Genomic DNA, 19,682 nt, shown 5'->3' with positions numbered 1-19,682 from the left:
CTTGATTATATAATTTGACTTATTGCTTAAAGGTATGTCATAATTCAAAATAAACCAATTATATGACGTTAAAAAACAACATACAATTAACATATTAAAGCAAATGCGAAAAGTGTTCAGAGCTAAATTTTAATTAAGTATGCTAATGAAAGAATGATTTAGTGGTAAGATTTTGTAGATTACAAACAGTAAAAACATATGATTTGTTATTAATATTCCATTTCAAATCAGTCGGTTTAGCATAGCATGCATACTTGATGTAAGATGTAAAACAAATAACGAATTGAATATTAGTATGGTACCACAATAGCTAAGAGCCTCAAGTAAAGGTATTGTACACGCAATATTTATGCAAAGTTCAAAGTAATTGTAGGCATTATAAATTAACTGAACAGAACTGAGTAGATGTTTTGTAATTGAAGGAGTAATGCCTGGTCAGGCTTCCGCATGACGCCTTGTATAAATATCAAAACAAAAAATACACTTAACATTTAAAAAGTTATTTATTATTACCTGTACATCACGCGCCGTCTTTACATTGTCGCGGATGATGGATGAGAACAATTGTCAAACGGTTCAGTTTAAATTACTCAGAAGCGCCGCTCCCTCTACAAGCCTCCGAATTAGAAGATCGTCGGATCCACGTCCGGCAACATCTTTGCACAACTGATCATGGGCGCGGTATTCATCGGATGAGTGATTTGGACGAAATTCGATTTAACTGCAATTTCCCTCTATTTATTAGTATTGTACAATAGTCAATGTCGGTGTTTTGTTATTCTTTGAGGATCAGTTGAGTCCCCGCAGGAAACAACACTTGCCGGTTATGGTGAATGCGCGCATGCTCCGAGAGAGTGAGTATTTAACCCGGGTCGTATAAGTGAGAAGCGAGTGAACACACGACCGCTTGATATAAAATTGATATTGATTGATATTATGTTTGCGTAAATATTTATTCAATTTGCTCATTTAAAAGCATGTGAAAAAAAAAGATCTGACACTCGTTGTCATTTATTCCATTTTTTCTTTAACTCGTTTAATAAAACATGGTATGATATGACAACTCGTACCAGATCATATATTTTTGTCATGACGCCGTATTTGTTACTTTCCTGGCGTCATTAAACGTTCCTTAACTAATGTGTACTCTGACCTAATATGGGAAAATATACAAGCAGATTATGACCTGATTTCGACAATTAAAAACGAGTTATATGTACGAGGGAAGATAAACATATAGTGTTTATTAAAAAAAAACAACAAATATTTAAACGGCACACAACCTTTAAAGGACACTATTGTTCCAATTTATATTTTGTATTGCAAAGATTCTTTGTATAAATGATCAAAATGCAAAACGAACAATACTATGCATCCTCTGAAATAATCCTTTGTTATATTAAATACATGTATTAATAATTATTACCGATACGAACAATCATTTTAATAACAAAACGTACAGCAAATTCATCATATTTCCAACAATGACTGTTTATCCGCTAATTTTAACGTCTGCAACTAGACTGTCTATTCAGAACAATAAAATGCAGGCTTAATAAAATCATTTTAACTGTCTAACCTTTTACAGAATATGCCAAATAATGGAGAAGCTTGCGCTCTGTGCAATAATACATTTAATTTTATGCTTTCCGGTGGTTTATAGAGAAATATCAGTGAATTAAAACTGATAATTTCACTGTTCAAACAGTGAAAATTATCAGTGAAAATTATCGATAATTTTCACTGTTTTACCGGAACTATTTTTTTACCCCATTGTCACCCCCACGCATTCTTCCACCAAGAGCGAGAACTCTTCAATGAATATTCATATCAACTTACGGAGTAACTTCCCTTGAACATACATGTTCACACTGTCGTCTGCTTTTTAAGCCTTTACTCTGAAACTTAACAATGAATGAAATGGAAAACGATGAAATTAATTTAATATTCCCGGATATTTTTGATTTTGAAGATTATTTTAATGAAAATACAGAAAATCTTAAAGAGATATCAAGTTTAGCAGAAGAAACAACAGCAACAGTATCAGCAGCAACAAAAGTATCAGCAACACTGTTATCCATAACAGAAACAAACCAAACATATGGAAGGGCTTCAGAAACAATTTCTGCTTGGATACAGTCATCAACAGCCACTGCAGCAATAACGGCCACAGCAACAACAATGAAACGGCAGTTTCGAGATGTCAATATTGACAATTTCCTGAATGAAAATGAAAATATGAACACCAAAAAGAAAACAGTAAGTGACATAAAACTCTTCAACCAATTTCTTCTTTACAAACAAGACTCCAGAAATGTTAAAAATATTCCTGCGCATGAGTTGAACAATCTGATTTGTGAATTTTTGTTGGGTGTCACCAAAAAAGATGGAAGTGAGTACGAGCCCACAACACTGCGAGGCATCATCGGCTCAATTGACCGCTATTTAGAACACAATAACAGTAACATATCACTCATGAATGACAAAGAATTTGCCAAAGTTTGGGAAGTGATAAAAAGTAAACAAAAGGCATTGAAAAAACAAGGCTATGGGAATAAACCCAGAGAGGCTGTGGCACTTAAAAAAGAGCACATCGAGGCAATGTATTCAGCCCAGACACTAGGAGATTCTAGTCCCAGAGCCTTGATTCATTCGTTGTGGATGATCTGCACAACCCATTTTGGCATGAGGACGGGAAATGAAATACATAAACTCTGCTGGGGGGACGTTACACTTGGTGTTGATTTTGAGTCAGGCGAGGAGTACATCACACTCGATACCGAGCGCCAGACCAAGACCAGAACAGGGGAAAATCCAAGAAATACCAGGTACATTTCTATGTCTGAAACATTGAACTAAATTCATCAAATCATGTATTGCCTTTTAATTCGAGTATTTAATTTAATAGTCATAATTATAAGAGGCTTATAAAATTTACATGGAAAAATTAATGTAAATGCAACATGCTTATATTTATAAATTATTTTAAATCAACAAAATGGTTAACTTATTAATGATATAATATTTTTTTATGTATTTAAAAAATTATGGCCGACTCATAAGTAACAGAAGATCAATAAATTGATGATTAATAAATGAACTTAATGATCAATTGCCAAACAAAAGCCATTGACATCATGTTTTTATATGGTTTAAAGCAACTTTATGGAAACTTTTGAATTCAGTATTACTATTTTATACACAAATAAGGTTTAATTTTGTTAGGTCAGTCAAACCAAGGGCTTATGCAGTCCCCGAAGAGCCCAACAGAGACCCAGTTCATCTGTATAAGCTGTATGCAGACAAACGGCCGGTGGAAATGAGAGGAGATGACAGTCCGTTCTTCCTTACACCATGCAACAGCACACAGCTTGGCTGGTTCTGGAGGTCAGCAATTGGTATTAAACAAGCTGTACGGCATCATGGCAGAGATGAAGGCTGATGCTGGGATAACAGAGCCCAGAATCACCCCATACAGGTAGAAGTAATTAACGTTTAACTCATTTGCATATGTATGGTGGCACTTAGCCAGGTGACATCAAAGCTAAAAAAATAAACTCGTGAAAACAGACTTATTTTGTGTTTCCCCGACTTAATTTTTTTGGAGCGCTGATGTCACCTTAGTGCCACTGTACATATCTCAAATAAAAAGAAAATGATCACTTACCTTTAAATTAGCAATTATCACCATTTGTTCAAGATTCCTTATTTCAGCACGACGCCTTTCTCTGATTTTCCAGATCCATGCACTGTATTCTTTTTTGGATGAAGTTTTTCAAAGGGACACACAGCAATTACAAAAGCTTTATTTTAATTGTAATTTGCAATGTTTCGTTTTGATTTTTTTCCAAATTTATAGCCAAGACTATCAATAAAATTACTTTTTTTTACAGTGCAAGAAAACACTTAATTCAGACATTAAATGACACATTTCAGGCCACACAAATGTCAATAGTCTAAATAACTATAGTGGGATAAACACGGATCAATCAAAACAGATTTCAAAGATCCTCTCACATTCAAACCAAACTGCTGTAGCAAAGCAGAATCTTCCTCCATCTGCAACTGCAACCACGTCAATGAGTGATTTACCGATGGGAAGAGGATTCTTTGTAAACTCAAATTTCCACGGCAACGTTACTTTCAATTTTCACAGATCTGAAATGGGTCTGTTCCAGAAAAATGTGTTTAATCAACAAGTGAAATCTCCAACACCAACACCGGATGTTTCGCCTGATTTTCCTGATCAACCACGCTACAAGCGTATTTGCATGATTCCAGACAGTGATAGCGATTAACTAGTTTGTGATAAAATTGGCACGAACACTTACAGTTGATTTTTTCCAGTTAATTCCATTTAATTGTTATCACTCCTTTCGTGTGCATTTTGTTAAAAATGGCGAAGACATTGTTAGCGTTATTTACGCTATAAATAGACTCCGCATATTAATACACCAACATGACATAAACAAATTGTGTCATCGTATGATTATTTATTTTTTAAATGATGTTATCGGTGTTTTTGTCTTTTCACGTAATATGTGTTGCGTTGTAAATACAAAAAAGTTATTGTTTAACGTTTGTTTTCTTGTGAACTATTTGCAACGCCTATTGTAAAAGCGGTAATGATATTTTGGGGCGCCCAATGGGAAATTGGTTTTAACGGATTGGCAAACGTATAAAAATATTAATTTGTGAGCAAAACATAAAAAGAAAATGTGTTGGATTGGGTGGAATATCGATTTTAATTCACTCGTGATCATAGAAAAAAAAAATATATATATATATATAATTTTCTATGATCACTCGTGAATTAAAATCGATATTCCACCCAATCCAACAAATATCCTCTATAACATTAAATTTAAAAGAAGATACGTGTTACCGGCATTCATACCCCAGTATATGTATAAAATGATGTGCCCGATTAGTAGCGGTGGATAAAATTAATCTCCAAACGCTAGATTTGGTTTCCACTTGACGATTTTGATCTGTCACTCATGAACCACATGCGCATACCATTCACCCATGCCTTGTTTGTTATGTGTGTAATAGGTTTTTATGAGGCCACATTAGTAGACTTTGCATGGATAAGGTTCAATCCCAGTCCAGTACGGAGAGAAATTAATTTTTCGTAACGGTACTTAGATATATTCATGCATAACGGCCAGTGCCATGTTAATATTGGCAATCCATATATATTAAATATAACGCTACTGCATGCTAGTATATCTGATCAAAGATTTACAATGTTTACTTTACCTTATATGACAGCACACACGGTGACTTTAAGCAAAGAAGTAAATGATACATGTTTAATGCGTTGTTTGCAAGCCAAAAATTACACATGTATCGATGAATTCTTCAGAATTACATGGGTAGTTAAACAAAACATAATTACATTAATCAAAATTATATAAATCTTAATCTAAAACACTAAAAATATATAACAACTAAAAACGAAACAACACTTCACACATATATGCACATTTGTTTTCAATAACATGAACAATTAAGCGAATTAAAACAATATTAACCGATCAACAACAACACAAATACAAATACGCAATCGAAATAGCAACTTAAACAATAAGAAGAATACAACAACAACCACACAAATCACAATAACATGATATAACTGTCAATTGTTCTACAACTATTTGCTCTACTACCTCTACAACAGCATAAGCAAAGAAGATATCTTTTTTTATATATGTTCGATTCTGAGTAATATGACGTTCCTTAACAAAAAAAAACTGATATATAGAGAATAAAAAGTTACTGCCTTATCGTTTTGGAATGTATCCGGCAAGGCTTTGAATAACATAACGGAGAGACTGGCCGAGCCGTAATTGTATTCGTGCCGAGCCTGATACATTACACAAAGATCAGGCAGTAACCAGTCTTTCTGTTTATCATACATCTACGTCCCCGATTTTAAAGAAATAATGAAACAAAACTCTCTAAAAAGTTACAGTTTTAGCGCGAAAGAATATGGCTTTTGTCGTTTGACGTGTTAATAATGACGTCATAAGCACGCGCGCTTAATATTTGTAAAACATGCTTTTACTGTTTGTGTTACATTTTGTGTTTAAAATATATTTCATCTTGGTATCAATTTGTTTTTGGTGTTGTTGAATCTGATTCGATTTTACTAAAAATGATTACTGTATAGTTCATTCGAAGTTATATGACCATTCTCCACACATGACTGATATAAGAACTTCCTGTTAGTTTAAACCTATTTATTTTAGCTCGATTGCAGAGAAAGTAATTCCTACTTGTTTGAAATGCTCTCGAGTCCGACAACTTCCTGTTGACCATGATATATAAAAATATATCAGGCAACACTATTTCAGGCAGATATCAAATCGGTGGTATGAAACTTAGAGATTTAAATCACTATGCTAAATAGTTGTTTTTAAAATTAACGTAATTTTAGCAAATTATACGTATGGTCAATACATACTCATTAAAATTTGAGCGGTCATAACTGACAACAGCGACCAGAACATCAAATAGTATTTGCAGACTCTAGACTGCTTTGTTTTTCTCAATATATATATATGGTTAGTGAAATGTGTGCAACCAGTCTGGCATTCAAACCCGGACACTTCCATAATAAGGTTAGTTCTCTAACCAGTGCACTAACAAGGTAGCTTGCCTATTTAATAAACAATCCCACATATGTATCGTTCCATTTAACTTTCTAATGTTTACCTGAAATATTATTACTTTAAATATTATTTAATGCAAAAGGATTAAACAAAATAAGTGTCCATAGTATTTTGTGATCATGTGATCAAAAGCTAACGTGAAATTTATAACCATTATTATTGTGCAAGTCACCATTGGTGTTTATTTACAAAACTATCAATTTAAATAAGTATACCAATTTCATTTTTCCAGTCATCTCTATTGAGCATTATCCTTATACAGAGTGAAGTGATTTATATTAATTTAACGAAACATATCTAATGATCAACACTAAAAAATCTACGCTCTTCTTTGAAATAATTCATTACAGTTACGAACAAACTAACACTAATGTTGCAATATTGTACATACATGTGACATGTTATCTTATTTGCGTTACCTAACTTTTGAAGGCTGTGTTAAGCTTGCATACGAAGCTACTTCCATCAATGAAATACCTTATTCCATGAGGACAAATTATAGGTAAGACAAAGTAAACATATTTTGTCCAATAGTGTTCTCCTTGTTCATATTGTTGACCTATGTGTGAAGGAAAACCATATTCATCATAAGGCACGTTTGTTTTCTTATTTGGGATGGGTTTTTTGCTTAATTGCAGGAGGATATTATGCCTTTGTGAACTCTCGCCATTTGTATTTTGATAAAACGTCTCCATTATACGTGGTGGAATTTTCTATGGGTAAGTATGGAGTAAATTCACATTGTATCGACGCTTTTCGGTATCAAGGTATCGTTTTTCCGGCTTCCCTGTCTTCATATATGTCAACTGTGTCAATGCTTAACTTCGTTCGTATAACTGGATGTGTCTTTCAGCGTAATACATGTGCTGTCGGTAGAATTCGTCGGATGTTATTCCAAACACTGTATGGAATGCATGCTTGAATTGTTTTTTTGTTAACTGGAGACACCGTCTAACCAGTATGTCCTCATAATGCCTTTTCCCTGCGATTATTGAAAAATAAGCCAATGCATTTAGTATAATTGTTGTAACGAACACTAATTGCAAGTAGGGCATTCAAATTATGATTGTAATATTAAGTGCAATATTTATTTGTGACCAATGCTCTCGTCTTACCATTGTAGAGATTAGTGACAATTAAGTCTTTAGATATTAGATAATGTATCGATAATATTGCACGAAACATATTTATTATTGATCCAGCATTAAGCTTACACGATTAAACATTTCGCGTGTTTATACAATCTAATTTCGATGACTACCTATTAAGGAAAACAACCCTAAGCTATAGCAACGTGTAACTAAAGTGTTTAACATATATCTTCCAAACTATTAAGGAAATAATTTAAGGTTATTGTTTATATTTAAAAAGCTATTTTGTCTTGTCATTTATTCAGAGCCGTCTGAGCAATATTGAAGTATTTACCTTGACCTTAACAGTGCCTCTCTCTAAAACGATGAACCCTCCGATTTGCATGAGGTTCTCAGCAGACGACTCTGTCATCTGTATTCGCGACGCTGACAATGTAAAAAAAAATGCTTGTATAACCATTTTCTTTCTGTTTAAAGTTTAAATCAACGAATATTTCGCACGAATTTCGAAAAAATAAAGTTAACACATAAGCAATCAATGTTCGTTATAGCAATATCAAACATTTAAACGCTAGATATGGTCTTGTAACATAGATTTAACAAATTACAGAGTGCTTTTTTGCGTAACAATATATTCAACACATGTTCATGAACCAAGTTAGAGTTCATGTGTCGTATAAATAGATATCGTTTCGGGCAATTACAGTGGAAAAAAGTGCTTCACACAAAAATGTTAACGAGCATTTTGTATCTCTTTAAAGCTATGTTACAGCTTTAACGAACATTGATTTTGTTATGTGTTGACTGTATTGTCAATTATTGAAAGGACATAATATAGCAAGATCACAATATTTGTGTAATGCATGCATACTTTTGATGAAATAATAAAGACAAAGAAACATGAGATCATGACAGCCCTTAAGCGCTCACCAATAACATAACACAGCTTGCAGGATGAATACAAATAAAAACTTTAAAGCGGAGCTAAAACGATGTTATTGTTTCCTCCTTAAATCGCAAGTGTCTTTGAGATACATGTTTGGCACCGCTTTAACAATTTTATGAGGTGAACAATTAGGATAAGTCGAAGCGGACAATCTCTACTTAAACTTCGCTTGCTCACAGTGAACATATGATGAAGAAACAACATTACGACATATCACCATTATTAAGTCACATATTACGCATACATAGTGTTTACACGTTTTCTTTTTCCAAATTTGACCTTGCGACCTTGGTCTTGATCGCATATGACTAAGATTCTTACCTGGTCTGAATAATATTAACATACATATATTGACCGAGTGTCATCAATAAAGAACGACGAATGATGCCGTTATTGGACTTACGTAATCCTGTTGACTCCATTCGCGATGCAGTGTTTACCGTGTCACCGAATATACAATAGCGCGGCATCTTCACTCCCACTACGCCTGCCGCCACTGGCCCTGCAATCAATACAGTCCGATATACGTTTATGTGTTTTTGAGTTTGGAGGTAATAAATTATCGGGAAAATGTCTAATATATTGCGTAATACAAGATAAATCTCAGCCTTAGCATAATGACCAGATCATTACCAATATTTGAAATATACTCAATGGATAACTTGAAAAAAAACAGCCAATAAAGTAGCTTGTATGAATACGGATATGAGAAGCTAACGCACAGGTTATGGAGACCTATTTTTAAAACACATTTGCATTGCATGTAAGTGTTGCGTAATGACAATTAAAACAGACGTAGAAATAATTTAAATAAATACGCAGCTATTGATGTAATAAATATGATCGTTGATAATTGTAATAACATGACCAATAACGAACGTATACGAGCACATGCATATTACGTTTCGCACCAGTGTGAAAACAAATGTTCTGTTCCAGTAAGTTTGGCAAGTTGTCTTACACAAAACGAACGAAACAATTATAATAACTAGACAATTTAAGTTGTTTTAAATAAGATGATAAACATTTCAATACACAACTATGTACGAGCATATTGATATAACTCTAACGAACCAGTGTTGAAACCCAATCTCAAGCAGATCTTCTGGTCCGGTAGGTGTGGCATCTGCTGTTCCTGCATAGTTTTCAATAAATCTAGAGACAATCTTGCTATTTCTGCCACATGTTTTTCGCCATTTCTGTTTGGTAGACCAGACGCAACCATGTATCCATCCCCTAGTAATATAAACATGTGAACAGTAAGCAAGATTTCGGGCGTTATAATGTGTATAACTGTCTTAATACATTAACATAAAGTTCGAACAAGGATTCTTAATTGTCCATAAAAAATTGTATATGCTTAAGAGAAATGCACAAAACGTTCGTGCTTTAAGTAATTTGATATGGACTATCAGATACGAAAACTGTTAGAATGTATTCGCATAAGTTGTGAAATGATCTTCAAACTCCACTTTGTCCATTACCGCCCAAACTGCCTTATGAAAGGCACTCAGTTATTATTCGGAACTGCTTCCTGTTATAATTGCACCTTTTGTTGATTTTTATAAGCTATGATAGTTTGCAGTCACACAAATCATAACAATGATTTATGTTGTTTAAAGTATTGCGTTGTGACGAGTAAGAACAGTGATAGAAAAACAAAACGTAATTGATACTAACGTGAAACGGGAAAGCCGACTGCTTAGGTGTGAAGGGAGTTTGCAAGTAGGGCCCGTGACAATAGGGCAACGTACCTATGGTCTCAACTTTGTAAACATCGAAATCTTTGAGCCTGTTGTCAATGGTCATGTAGAGGCTGTTCAACAAGTTCACCACTTGCATCGGTGTTATCGAACTGCAAATAAAAAACCCCATACCTTGGAATCGATTATCACTAGGGGATGATATATTTTGTTACAATAATTTAAGGCCATATATAAATGATGACAATGATGACAAGATGGGTAGCACTACTAGTTTTAGCACGAACGATTCAATTTTTATTAATATCTTGATTGCGAGGAGACTTTATTTGCATCATGTTTTTATTATGTTATCGCTTACCTTCTTCCAAAAAAGCAAAGATAGTGTATGACATATGCTCAAAATACACATATTCTAACAAAAATAAATAGCAGCTTTTGTAAGCAATTTCGAGTGGTTGCCCTTGTGCAGGATACACTTGTATTATAATTGTTGCATAACATGGAAAACTAAGAATCTCGTTATAAACATTTAGAATCAGCACACGATGTTTATTTGACAGCATAAGCATGCACTAAGTTTGCATAAATGCGCAGTTTATTATCTGTATCAATATTTTAAACATGACATAAACAATTATAAGACATATGGTAATTTGATAGAATATTAAGGTATAAGCAATATAATAAACTTCGGGCAATTTCGCCTTATTTCGTACATATTCGTAACTCGTTTTTCGGGTATGTGCGGAAAACTACAAATATTCGATAATAATTGATATGAAATACTAAATGTAAACCCCAAAAACTAAATGAATGAAAACAAATATGGACTTTACTATGGGTCTTTATATGATAAGCGAAATCTTCATTTCAACAGAGAAAGATTCATAGAGCTGTCATTTGTTATCATAATTATTTGACTATAATTGATGAAGAAAGTCAAGTATTGGATGGCGGTGATGACCTTTATACAGAAAACGATTCCTACGGTCGCAGGCTGGCCGAATTCCAAAAGTTGCTTAAAACTTTGTACCACTGTCAATAATGTCGTTTAAGACATGTGCCATAAACATGTTTTTTTCTTTTTGATGACAAGAAAAGGGAGATTAAGTCGATTTTCGTTTGTTTTGTGCGATGCCAAAATGTTGGCTGTTGCAATGCGAACCGGGTATCGTACGGAAAACCCATCACGTAAAGAAGAGTCTTTAAGAAAAGAATGCCTTATTTTGATATCAACACTAATTTGGAAACACGCAGGTACATGGATTATGCACTATTTGTATCAAGAATAACGTAGCATTATTATTCATAATAGCAGTAAAGAAGATCTTGAAGAAGACGTTCCTCCCGTCAATGATTGTTCACTATATAATCAGAATCATATTTGCTACTATAAAAACAAGATGCCATATTAAGAATAAAATTGTAGTTTTAATGCATGGAAATACATGCCATCATGTTTTTTTTAACCAATCTATGTTGTTTTCCTCAAACAAACAACAAACGTATTTTGTGTCCCAAATTGACAATGAGCGCTACTTGTGTGATCTCATAAGTTATATTTTGTGGTTATCCAGCTTAACATGTATGCATATTAATAAACTTTTCAGCAATCATCTACAACATTGGTGGTCCAGGAAATGTAAACTACTTTTTGTCAACACTGAATGCTCCAATGATAAGTAATCGGAACTTACAGAAAATGGAAATACACGGATTGGACCATGCAACAAGTGCCAGCTGTCTATTTAGCAGACGATCCTACTCAGGCTTATCAGATTGAAATTAAGTAGTTACTGCACAGATTTATGTGAGTTTGAATGTAGAACCCATGTTTTAAGTAATACATACAACTTAAAGTTAATTGTTTGTGTTGTAGACAGAAGGGATAGTACGTTTATTTGATAATAACATTTATATGAAGATTGTATATATAGTTTAAACTTTATTTTAAGCAAATATTGCATGTAAACATGTACACATGTAAACATAATTCGAAATAAGCATATACCAAAATTAAATGTGCTTTGGATTGGAAAACAAGGTCGATGTGACACTTATATGAATTTCTCTCCGTTTGTGTTGAGTTGCGACTGCAGTCATTGTGGTCAGAAGTCGAACTGTGAGTGTTTACATGTGAAAATGGTTGGAGAAGACATTATCTAAAAGAATTATTTAAAAAGGAATGCAAAAATCTAACAAGAAAAAAAACAAAACGTTATTTTGTTTGTAAACCTGGTACACGGTCTGTTGTCGAGCAGGAGAGAGCCGTTTACACATATGTTGCAAAGCGTTTCGTTGCTATGATATATCGCTGTACAGCGCGAAACAGAAGTTCGTTTTCTGCAAGAGAGAATCAATCAAAGCCATTTAAGAGATTATTTGTAGTAATAGGGCACCGTATATCGGCAAAGCAGTGGGTTCTGAGGTTTGTATAATGAGGACATCTTCAATGTTCAATTGTTTCTGAAGATCCACAGGAACATAAGGGGGAGCTTACTAGAGACCTTCTGTACAGATCGTGGTTCAAACCGCTACAGTCGAGTCGAAGACGTGTGTGTAGGATTTGCCCAGTTCGTGAACCGCAGTAAAAAAGAGGTGAGGATTTATTTTTAGCTTTTTGTAGGGCGTTTTTGAATGATTGTACGTCTGGTGAATTTTGTTTTGTTTTTATGTGCAGTTGATTCCATTCCCGTATTGTTTTGGGTAAGAAAGATAAACTATATGCTTGCGTGCGTGCTCTGGCATGTCGGATGTGTTGTATCCGCCTGATTGGGTTTGATTAATATGTATAATTAGATCTGACATGTAGGGTGGTGAAAGTCCATGTGCCATTTTGTAAAATAGAAGTAGGCAATGTTGTTTCCTTCTTTCCGATAGTGTATCCCATTTGATGTCGTTGAGTAGCTTTTGGATGTTGCAATATTTTGTTGCTCCAGTACATATACGGGCAGCTTCCACTTGAACAGATTCAAGTTCTTGCTTTAGGTATTCGCTACAGTTGTCCCAGACCACATCAGAGTATTCAAGTGTAGGTCGGATAAGTGAAAAATACATTTTTTCGAGACAGGAGCGGTTGAGGAAGAATTTAAGCGACCTAAGAATACCGATAAGTCGCCAAGCTTTTGACAGAGTAATTGAGATATGTGCGTTCCATTTTGCGTCAGAGGAAAGGGTTAGACCCAAGTGCTTGTGGGTGTCAACTTCTTCGATATTTAGAGAATTCATAATTAAAGGTGGGTGTTGTGATTTAAGCCTTTTCCTGCTGAAAATAATAGATTGTATATATGTGGTGTTTACACTGACTTATTAATCTGAATCGTATTAAAATACTATGTCATGCTATGGCATGAATGTCTAAATAAATAAGAGCGATGACACATACATAACATTATCGATTATGTCACACTTCCCATGAAACACTAATGTCAGTTGATACTCATATACAAGTGCTTGTGCATTTGACGCCAGTATATAATTGTTTTTATAATTGTTTTGTTATATATCATGAAGAAAATATTGTTAATTTATAGGAACAACTGTGAATAGGCTTATTCAAGCCAAATATATATCAGAAAAGAGCGAATATTGATCTGTTTATAAATACAATGGTTTAAATCATTGATACACAATTTGTGATTTTTTTAACTTTTCTTTTAACTAATTTAAGTATATATTTACCTACCTTTATATACCTAGTAGTCAAACATAAACTTTTAAGGGACGATGGTGTTATCTTTTCAGTGATATAGCTGTGCAAGTCGAAAATTAGACCCAACATATTATGGACTCAACACAGAAAAGCTAGGAGTGAGTGTTCCCTGTTTACATCGATGTGTGCAAGGCCACAACAACAAAAAATACTATAGATGGCTGTTGACTCAATCTCATGAATCTTAGAATGATCTTTGAATGTAATGTTTGTATGTGCCTCGTTACTTAATTATGAATTATCTTATTTTCCTTTCACAATTTCATGTCTTTTATTATAGAGAAAAACGCATTTCATATGCAATTTCAAACTAGGTTAACAAATCTAAGTGAACTGAGTAGGTTCAATATGACACATGATATGAGATGTATGTGTTTATGTATGTATGTTGTTTATGAGTTTATTTTTAAGCTTTTCTTTATCTTAAAATCTTTTAAACGGCGGTATTATTTATGGTTAAGCAGGAACTTTTCGTTTTCACTGGTTACCCACTTCAATTCTTTATTCAAACATACATTGTAGATAATTTCTTTGTTCAAAGATTGTTATTTTCAACTGCTATTGTTTGAAAATTTATTTTAAAAGACATGTGTCTAGAGATATTAACGTTTCTGGCTTTTTAAGTGATGATGACATGACTTGTGTGTTTCTAAATTCTTTTATCTAATCCTTTTCTCATAAGTTATCTATTTATAGATATGATTCAGAAATCTATAAATACATACTAAAAAGTGTAACGATAAATATTGGGTGAACACGAGTGAAACTTGTAAATACATGGTTCATACACAATATATTTTATTTTGGATTGGTATCTTTAAATGTCAAAACAATATTATTGTACGGTGAATTGTATTTCAACTTTAATTATCAGTTCAGCGTACCATAACGCTTAGAAATATGCGTAGATAGACGAGAAAATCAAAATGTCGTATAAGCGTGTTTATTTCTTAATTTAAAGAATAACTGTTTCATTTTTGTGTTAATTATTTAATATAATTTTCGCTGAAAATATTTTAGTATATAAGCATAGATGAATATTTATTTACAACAGTTTCAGTAATTTATGCATATTTTAACTAGACGAAGTATTGATCTTATGAAGTAAGCATGTTTTTATATGTGCATGTAGAGACCAGTTTCAGGTTGTGTTATGTATGGCGTTGAATAAAAAGGTAAACATTTGCTGAAGGCGTACCTCGAAATGGCAGTGAATCCAACAACATCTGAAAACATAATGGTCGCGGAAAGATATGACTCTGGTAACGTGCTCCCGTCAGTCATCAGTTGCTTAGCAATCGATCTCGGAAGGAGCTGGTACAAAAGCTCTTCCGTTCGTTGTTTTTCCGCCTCTAGCTCGCACGTTTTTTCTTGCAGATCTTGCGAGAAGTTCTTGATCTTTTTGATAAGTTTGATTATGTTACGGACTAGGATAATTACAACTGGCACTATCACAATGCCAATGGTAAACTGAACGGCGCTAATCGTCATCGCTTCTAGTAATGAAGAGTTTTCATCTGCAGCTGCCTATGAAGAAAAAAAGTGTATGATTGGATGACAATCAATAGCGCATGCAGACGTTTAATACGAATATAATCGACACGTGTATCCTTGCCTATGAATTCAACTGGATTTTTGCTTACTTTAATTAAGACAATAACACAAGTATGTTGTAGAAAGTCTCATCCCCCGAATTTTATTTTTACATTATTCTTAACACAGCTTATTAAAACAAAGCAGAATCATAATTGGTAATTGAAGTATTTAATAGCTTTTTTGGGCGTTATTTAAAAATACACTAGTTTTAAAAGCATATACACGCAGCATCTATCCATACGTGATATTACTCTATCAACATTTTCTCCGAGTTTCTTCCAAACAAAAATGCCGTACGTTTATGTCTGAACGCAACAAGTACCAATGAAAAGTATGCTGTGCGGTAGCAAATCATTTGTTTCTCGAGCGCCCATTTCGTTAAATAAGAAAAGAAGGTCACCGAAAATATTAAGTGATGATATTCATTGCTTTAAATACTGAATAAACATTATACAAACTAAATTTCAACACACCTGAACAATGTTATTGGCAAGCCTAGTCTGGACACTTTTCAGGATATCGATGTATTCCGTCATGTTGTCAAACCAAACTTTCCCTACCTCAATAGATGGCGCCACTGCTTGGTTGTCTATTATCTGCTGTTGCATCGATACAATTCGTGTATGCAGATCGGTACCTAAATAAAATAAAACAACAGCACACTTTTAATGAGTGGTGTGATGTTGATGCCATATCTCATTTTATCCATAATATAATTAATGAAATCCCAGAAACATTATCAGGATACAAATATGCGATGCACGAAATAATGTGCCTATACGATATTGTATTTGAAAACAAAACAACACTATACAAATGCATTGACATAAGGTATGAGCTAGGCGTTGGAAAGCTCGATTCAAAGCAGCGGGGGATTAAACAGATTGAAGGATGCAAATACCTTCACACGGATTAAACACAAACGTGTAAGCACTTGTAACATCAACGCAGAGTAATTTAATCACTTAAACCTCGTCGAAGGTTCATTGGGTTTAACAATCAAAAACAAAATATAAGTCAGAAAGAAGACGTAAAGAGGCAGAAACGCACAGTGTCATATGTTCAATTATATAACGTGGATATAAATGTGTTGATTCAGAACATCATCCCTTTAATCACAAGAACAAGTGTATAAGGATATGTAATATGTTTGATTGGAGTACAAGCAAACATTTTGTTACCATGTTGTGGTTAGTTAGCTTAAAAGCCTTGCACATTGAGCGTGCATCCGTTTCATCTTGATCCTTTGAAGATATATTCATTCGTACTTGCAACCATTTTCGTACATTAGCCAACACTAATTAAGGAAGTTAGGCATCGGTAAGTGTACAGTTACTTCATTAACATTGTGTGTACCTGTGTTGCCTTGCAGTAGACACAGAACCTGAAAACCTAATACGACCCTTCATGGGTAGGTATTAGAGGTGTCACTATGCAACAATAATATGTATACTCATTAAATCTGCTTAGGGACGATGAAACAAATAAGATTACAAATCATTAGGTGGGGTTATATTGTAACAAGTTATATTAACGTTTTTATTATCATACTTAGCATACTTAAATTAACGCAACCTCTTAAAGGCATCTCTTCAAACTGGTGCTTGAGAAACCCTATTAACATTTTACAATTTTAATCGGAAATTCTCTTAAACCCCCCTCACCCAATTAATTGTGCTTACATAAGGAACGTATATAATCCTTTTTACAGTGCATGCCATAAAACCAGATGATTCAATTACCTACTATTTTGAAAAAGGTTTTTGTTTGTTGTATTCATTTACAAAGTTATAAAAAAGGTGTTCGCATATCTATTTAACTCGGCAAATTTGTAAACCAAAAAATAGTATCTTGTTAATATTACTATCCAAAACATTTTTTACACCGATAAATTAAATAATCGTATTCGTTTGAACTGCAAGATAAATTAGTTTTTTATAATTATTATCAGATGTACATCTACAGCACAATTACAATAATCATACAATCAGATGTATATATTGTAAGCTTTGTCATTGCATGTATATTTATTTGTATAGAGAGATTAGCTTTTTTAAAACATAATTGCAACGTAATTGAATTAAATTAAATATAATTGCCTTCATTTAGAAAAGCTCGGTAAACAATCCATTTCAAAGCAGAATTAAACAATCCGCTGCGGTGCTTAAATCTTCCAATTGAATTTAATAGCTTACTAGAACAGAAAAGCTTATTTTACATTCTTTTATAATATGTATTCAGGAAAACTCGCTTATGGCTCATTAATTAAGAATAGTCTACTACTAGATATTTTTAGAAATATTACTTTTATCGTTAATGAGATCGAACGGTAGCATCGTTTATAAGGATGCGTGACCACCGTATGCACGGAAGTATATTAGTATGTAAACGGTTCTTAACTCTTTTAAAATCGCTTCTTATAACGAATTATTCCGCTATTATTTCGTTAAATATTTCGCATGTTAGTAAATCTCACCGGTTTGGAATTTAAGAGAATTTCCAGCGTGTGATTACCGTTACATATTTAATAAATATCAATCCCTATTATATACTCGTTAGAGCTGCCTAAAAGGTCACGTTATTCCATTTGCGCTCGATGCATTTCATATTTCTTACATTAAACCTACAATTGTCATCTTACGTATCAAAATGTATAATCAAAAGTTTCAATAGCACGTTTTGTATTTTCACAACTGTTATTAATATCAAATTGATTTTGAATCAAGAACATATTCACAATCAATTTAACCTTTACGTTGAAATCATGCTTCAAATTTAGGCCATGGTTTGATAAGAACGTCGGAAAACATTTGTTGCCTTATCATCCGCTTTCTTAATATAAGTATAACCTTCGAAAAGGGAGTCGATGTTCGAGTCAGTAAATTCGGAGTATATGCGGCTCTGCTGCAGAAAGTAGGCACCCAGCACACGCTTCTCGATGTACCACTGGTGATCAGTGTCCGGAAGTTGACCTTTTAAACGAGATTAAAAAAAAATACTTGAAACTTTGTATTTGATTAAACGCCTATTTCTATAAAAATATTCAATTGCGTTGTACACTGACATATGATACAATACAACACTTAATAACAATACTAACACTAATAAAACATATTTCAACAACTGGCGATGTTAAATGAAAGATCGTCAGGATAATTAAAACAAAATTCAACTGATATGACTAGAACAAATAACCTTTTTCAATCGCCGTGGCGAAAAGGCCATGGTGTCCTAATATTTACCGATAGATCACGGGTTCATAAGATTTCCCCCAAAATGGACTAAAAACTGGTTGAACATAAAAATGGACTCGAGCGGGCTTCAATAACGCTTAAGCTTTTGATGAAATCGAATTAAAGTAAAAACTTGTAGTAAATATATGTTCTTTAAAATCATAAATCTAATTTGTTGACGGTATAATCATTTATCAAAATAGTATACACAAAATGTTGCAGTCGGTGTTTATGCTTTATCAGTTCAATTGTGTATGTGACTATATTTTGGACTTTTGTGCTAACTTCTTAAGTTAATAACTTGTTTTGCTTTACAAAACTATATGCGTCATATGAGAAAAGCAAAGAGCATTGTACCACTTTGGCTTTTAATTGAACAGACAATATAGACAATTCATACCTCTAGCGAAGAATGTGCTACCAAGAGCTCTCTCTATCCCCGCTTGTTCCTTGCTGATGATCAGGTTCTGATAGGACGCAAGGTCCACCCAGAAAGCGAATGGCTTCCGCAGGTTCAAACTCCGTCCTATCATGGCGATAAAGGCCCCGTTGTCGTCGCTGTAGAAGTTTATCACCTCACTAAGCGTAACGTTACGTGGGTTGAGGTACGATCTGAACTCGCTGATATGTCGCTGAAAACTAAACTTTGTCTGGAAAAAAACCCATCTAGCTACTATATCGTATTCATTTATATAGTTATATATGTACCTATATAGCAACC

The 19,682-nt window shown here is 33.7% G+C and overlaps 2 protein-coding genes across 2 annotated transcripts in view; one reads left to right on the top strand and one right to left on the bottom strand.

Annotated features, from left to right (window-relative positions):
- The first annotated feature begins 2,181 nt into the window (after nucleotides 1-2,181).
- LOC127881476 (uncharacterized protein KIAA1958-like) lies at nucleotides 2,182-3,442 on the top strand. Its single transcript, XM_052429378.1, has 2 exons — nucleotides 2,182-2,828; nucleotides 3,226-3,442. The coding sequence occupies exons 1-2, from the start codon at nucleotides 2,182-2,184 to the stop codon at nucleotides 3,440-3,442; spliced, it is 864 nt and encodes a 287-aa protein (XP_052285338.1).
- Nucleotides 3,443-3,948: 506 nt separating this feature from the next.
- The window catches only part of LOC127881475 (speract receptor-like), a 16,092-nt gene continuing 358 nt past the window's right edge, over nucleotides 3,949-19,682 (bottom strand). The window contains exons 2-10 of the mRNA XM_052429377.1: nucleotides 19,362-19,611; nucleotides 18,578-18,700; nucleotides 16,202-16,365; nucleotides 15,331-15,659; nucleotides 10,469-10,569; nucleotides 9,789-9,950; nucleotides 9,118-9,216; nucleotides 8,103-8,194; nucleotides 3,949-4,065 (exon numbers count right to left, since the gene is read on the bottom strand). Coding sequence (XP_052285337.1) covers nucleotides 3,949-4,065; nucleotides 8,103-8,194; nucleotides 9,118-9,216; nucleotides 9,789-9,950; nucleotides 10,469-10,569; nucleotides 15,331-15,659; nucleotides 16,202-16,365; nucleotides 18,578-18,700; nucleotides 19,362-19,611 — 1,437 coding nt within the window. The remainder of the gene's footprint in view (nucleotides 4,066-8,102; nucleotides 8,195-9,117; nucleotides 9,217-9,788; nucleotides 9,951-10,468; nucleotides 10,570-15,330; nucleotides 15,660-16,201; nucleotides 16,366-18,577; nucleotides 18,701-19,361; nucleotides 19,612-19,682) is intronic.

Source organism: Dreissena polymorpha, chromosome 5, assembly GCF_020536995.1.
Source record: "Dreissena polymorpha isolate Duluth1 chromosome 5, UMN_Dpol_1.0, whole genome shotgun sequence".
In the NCBI taxonomy this organism is placed as follows: Eukaryota; Metazoa; Mollusca; class Bivalvia; order Myida; family Dreissenidae; genus Dreissena; species Dreissena polymorpha.
The sequence above is the reverse complement of the archived record's forward strand: the minus strand, read 5'-3'. Positions and strand labels throughout refer to the sequence as shown.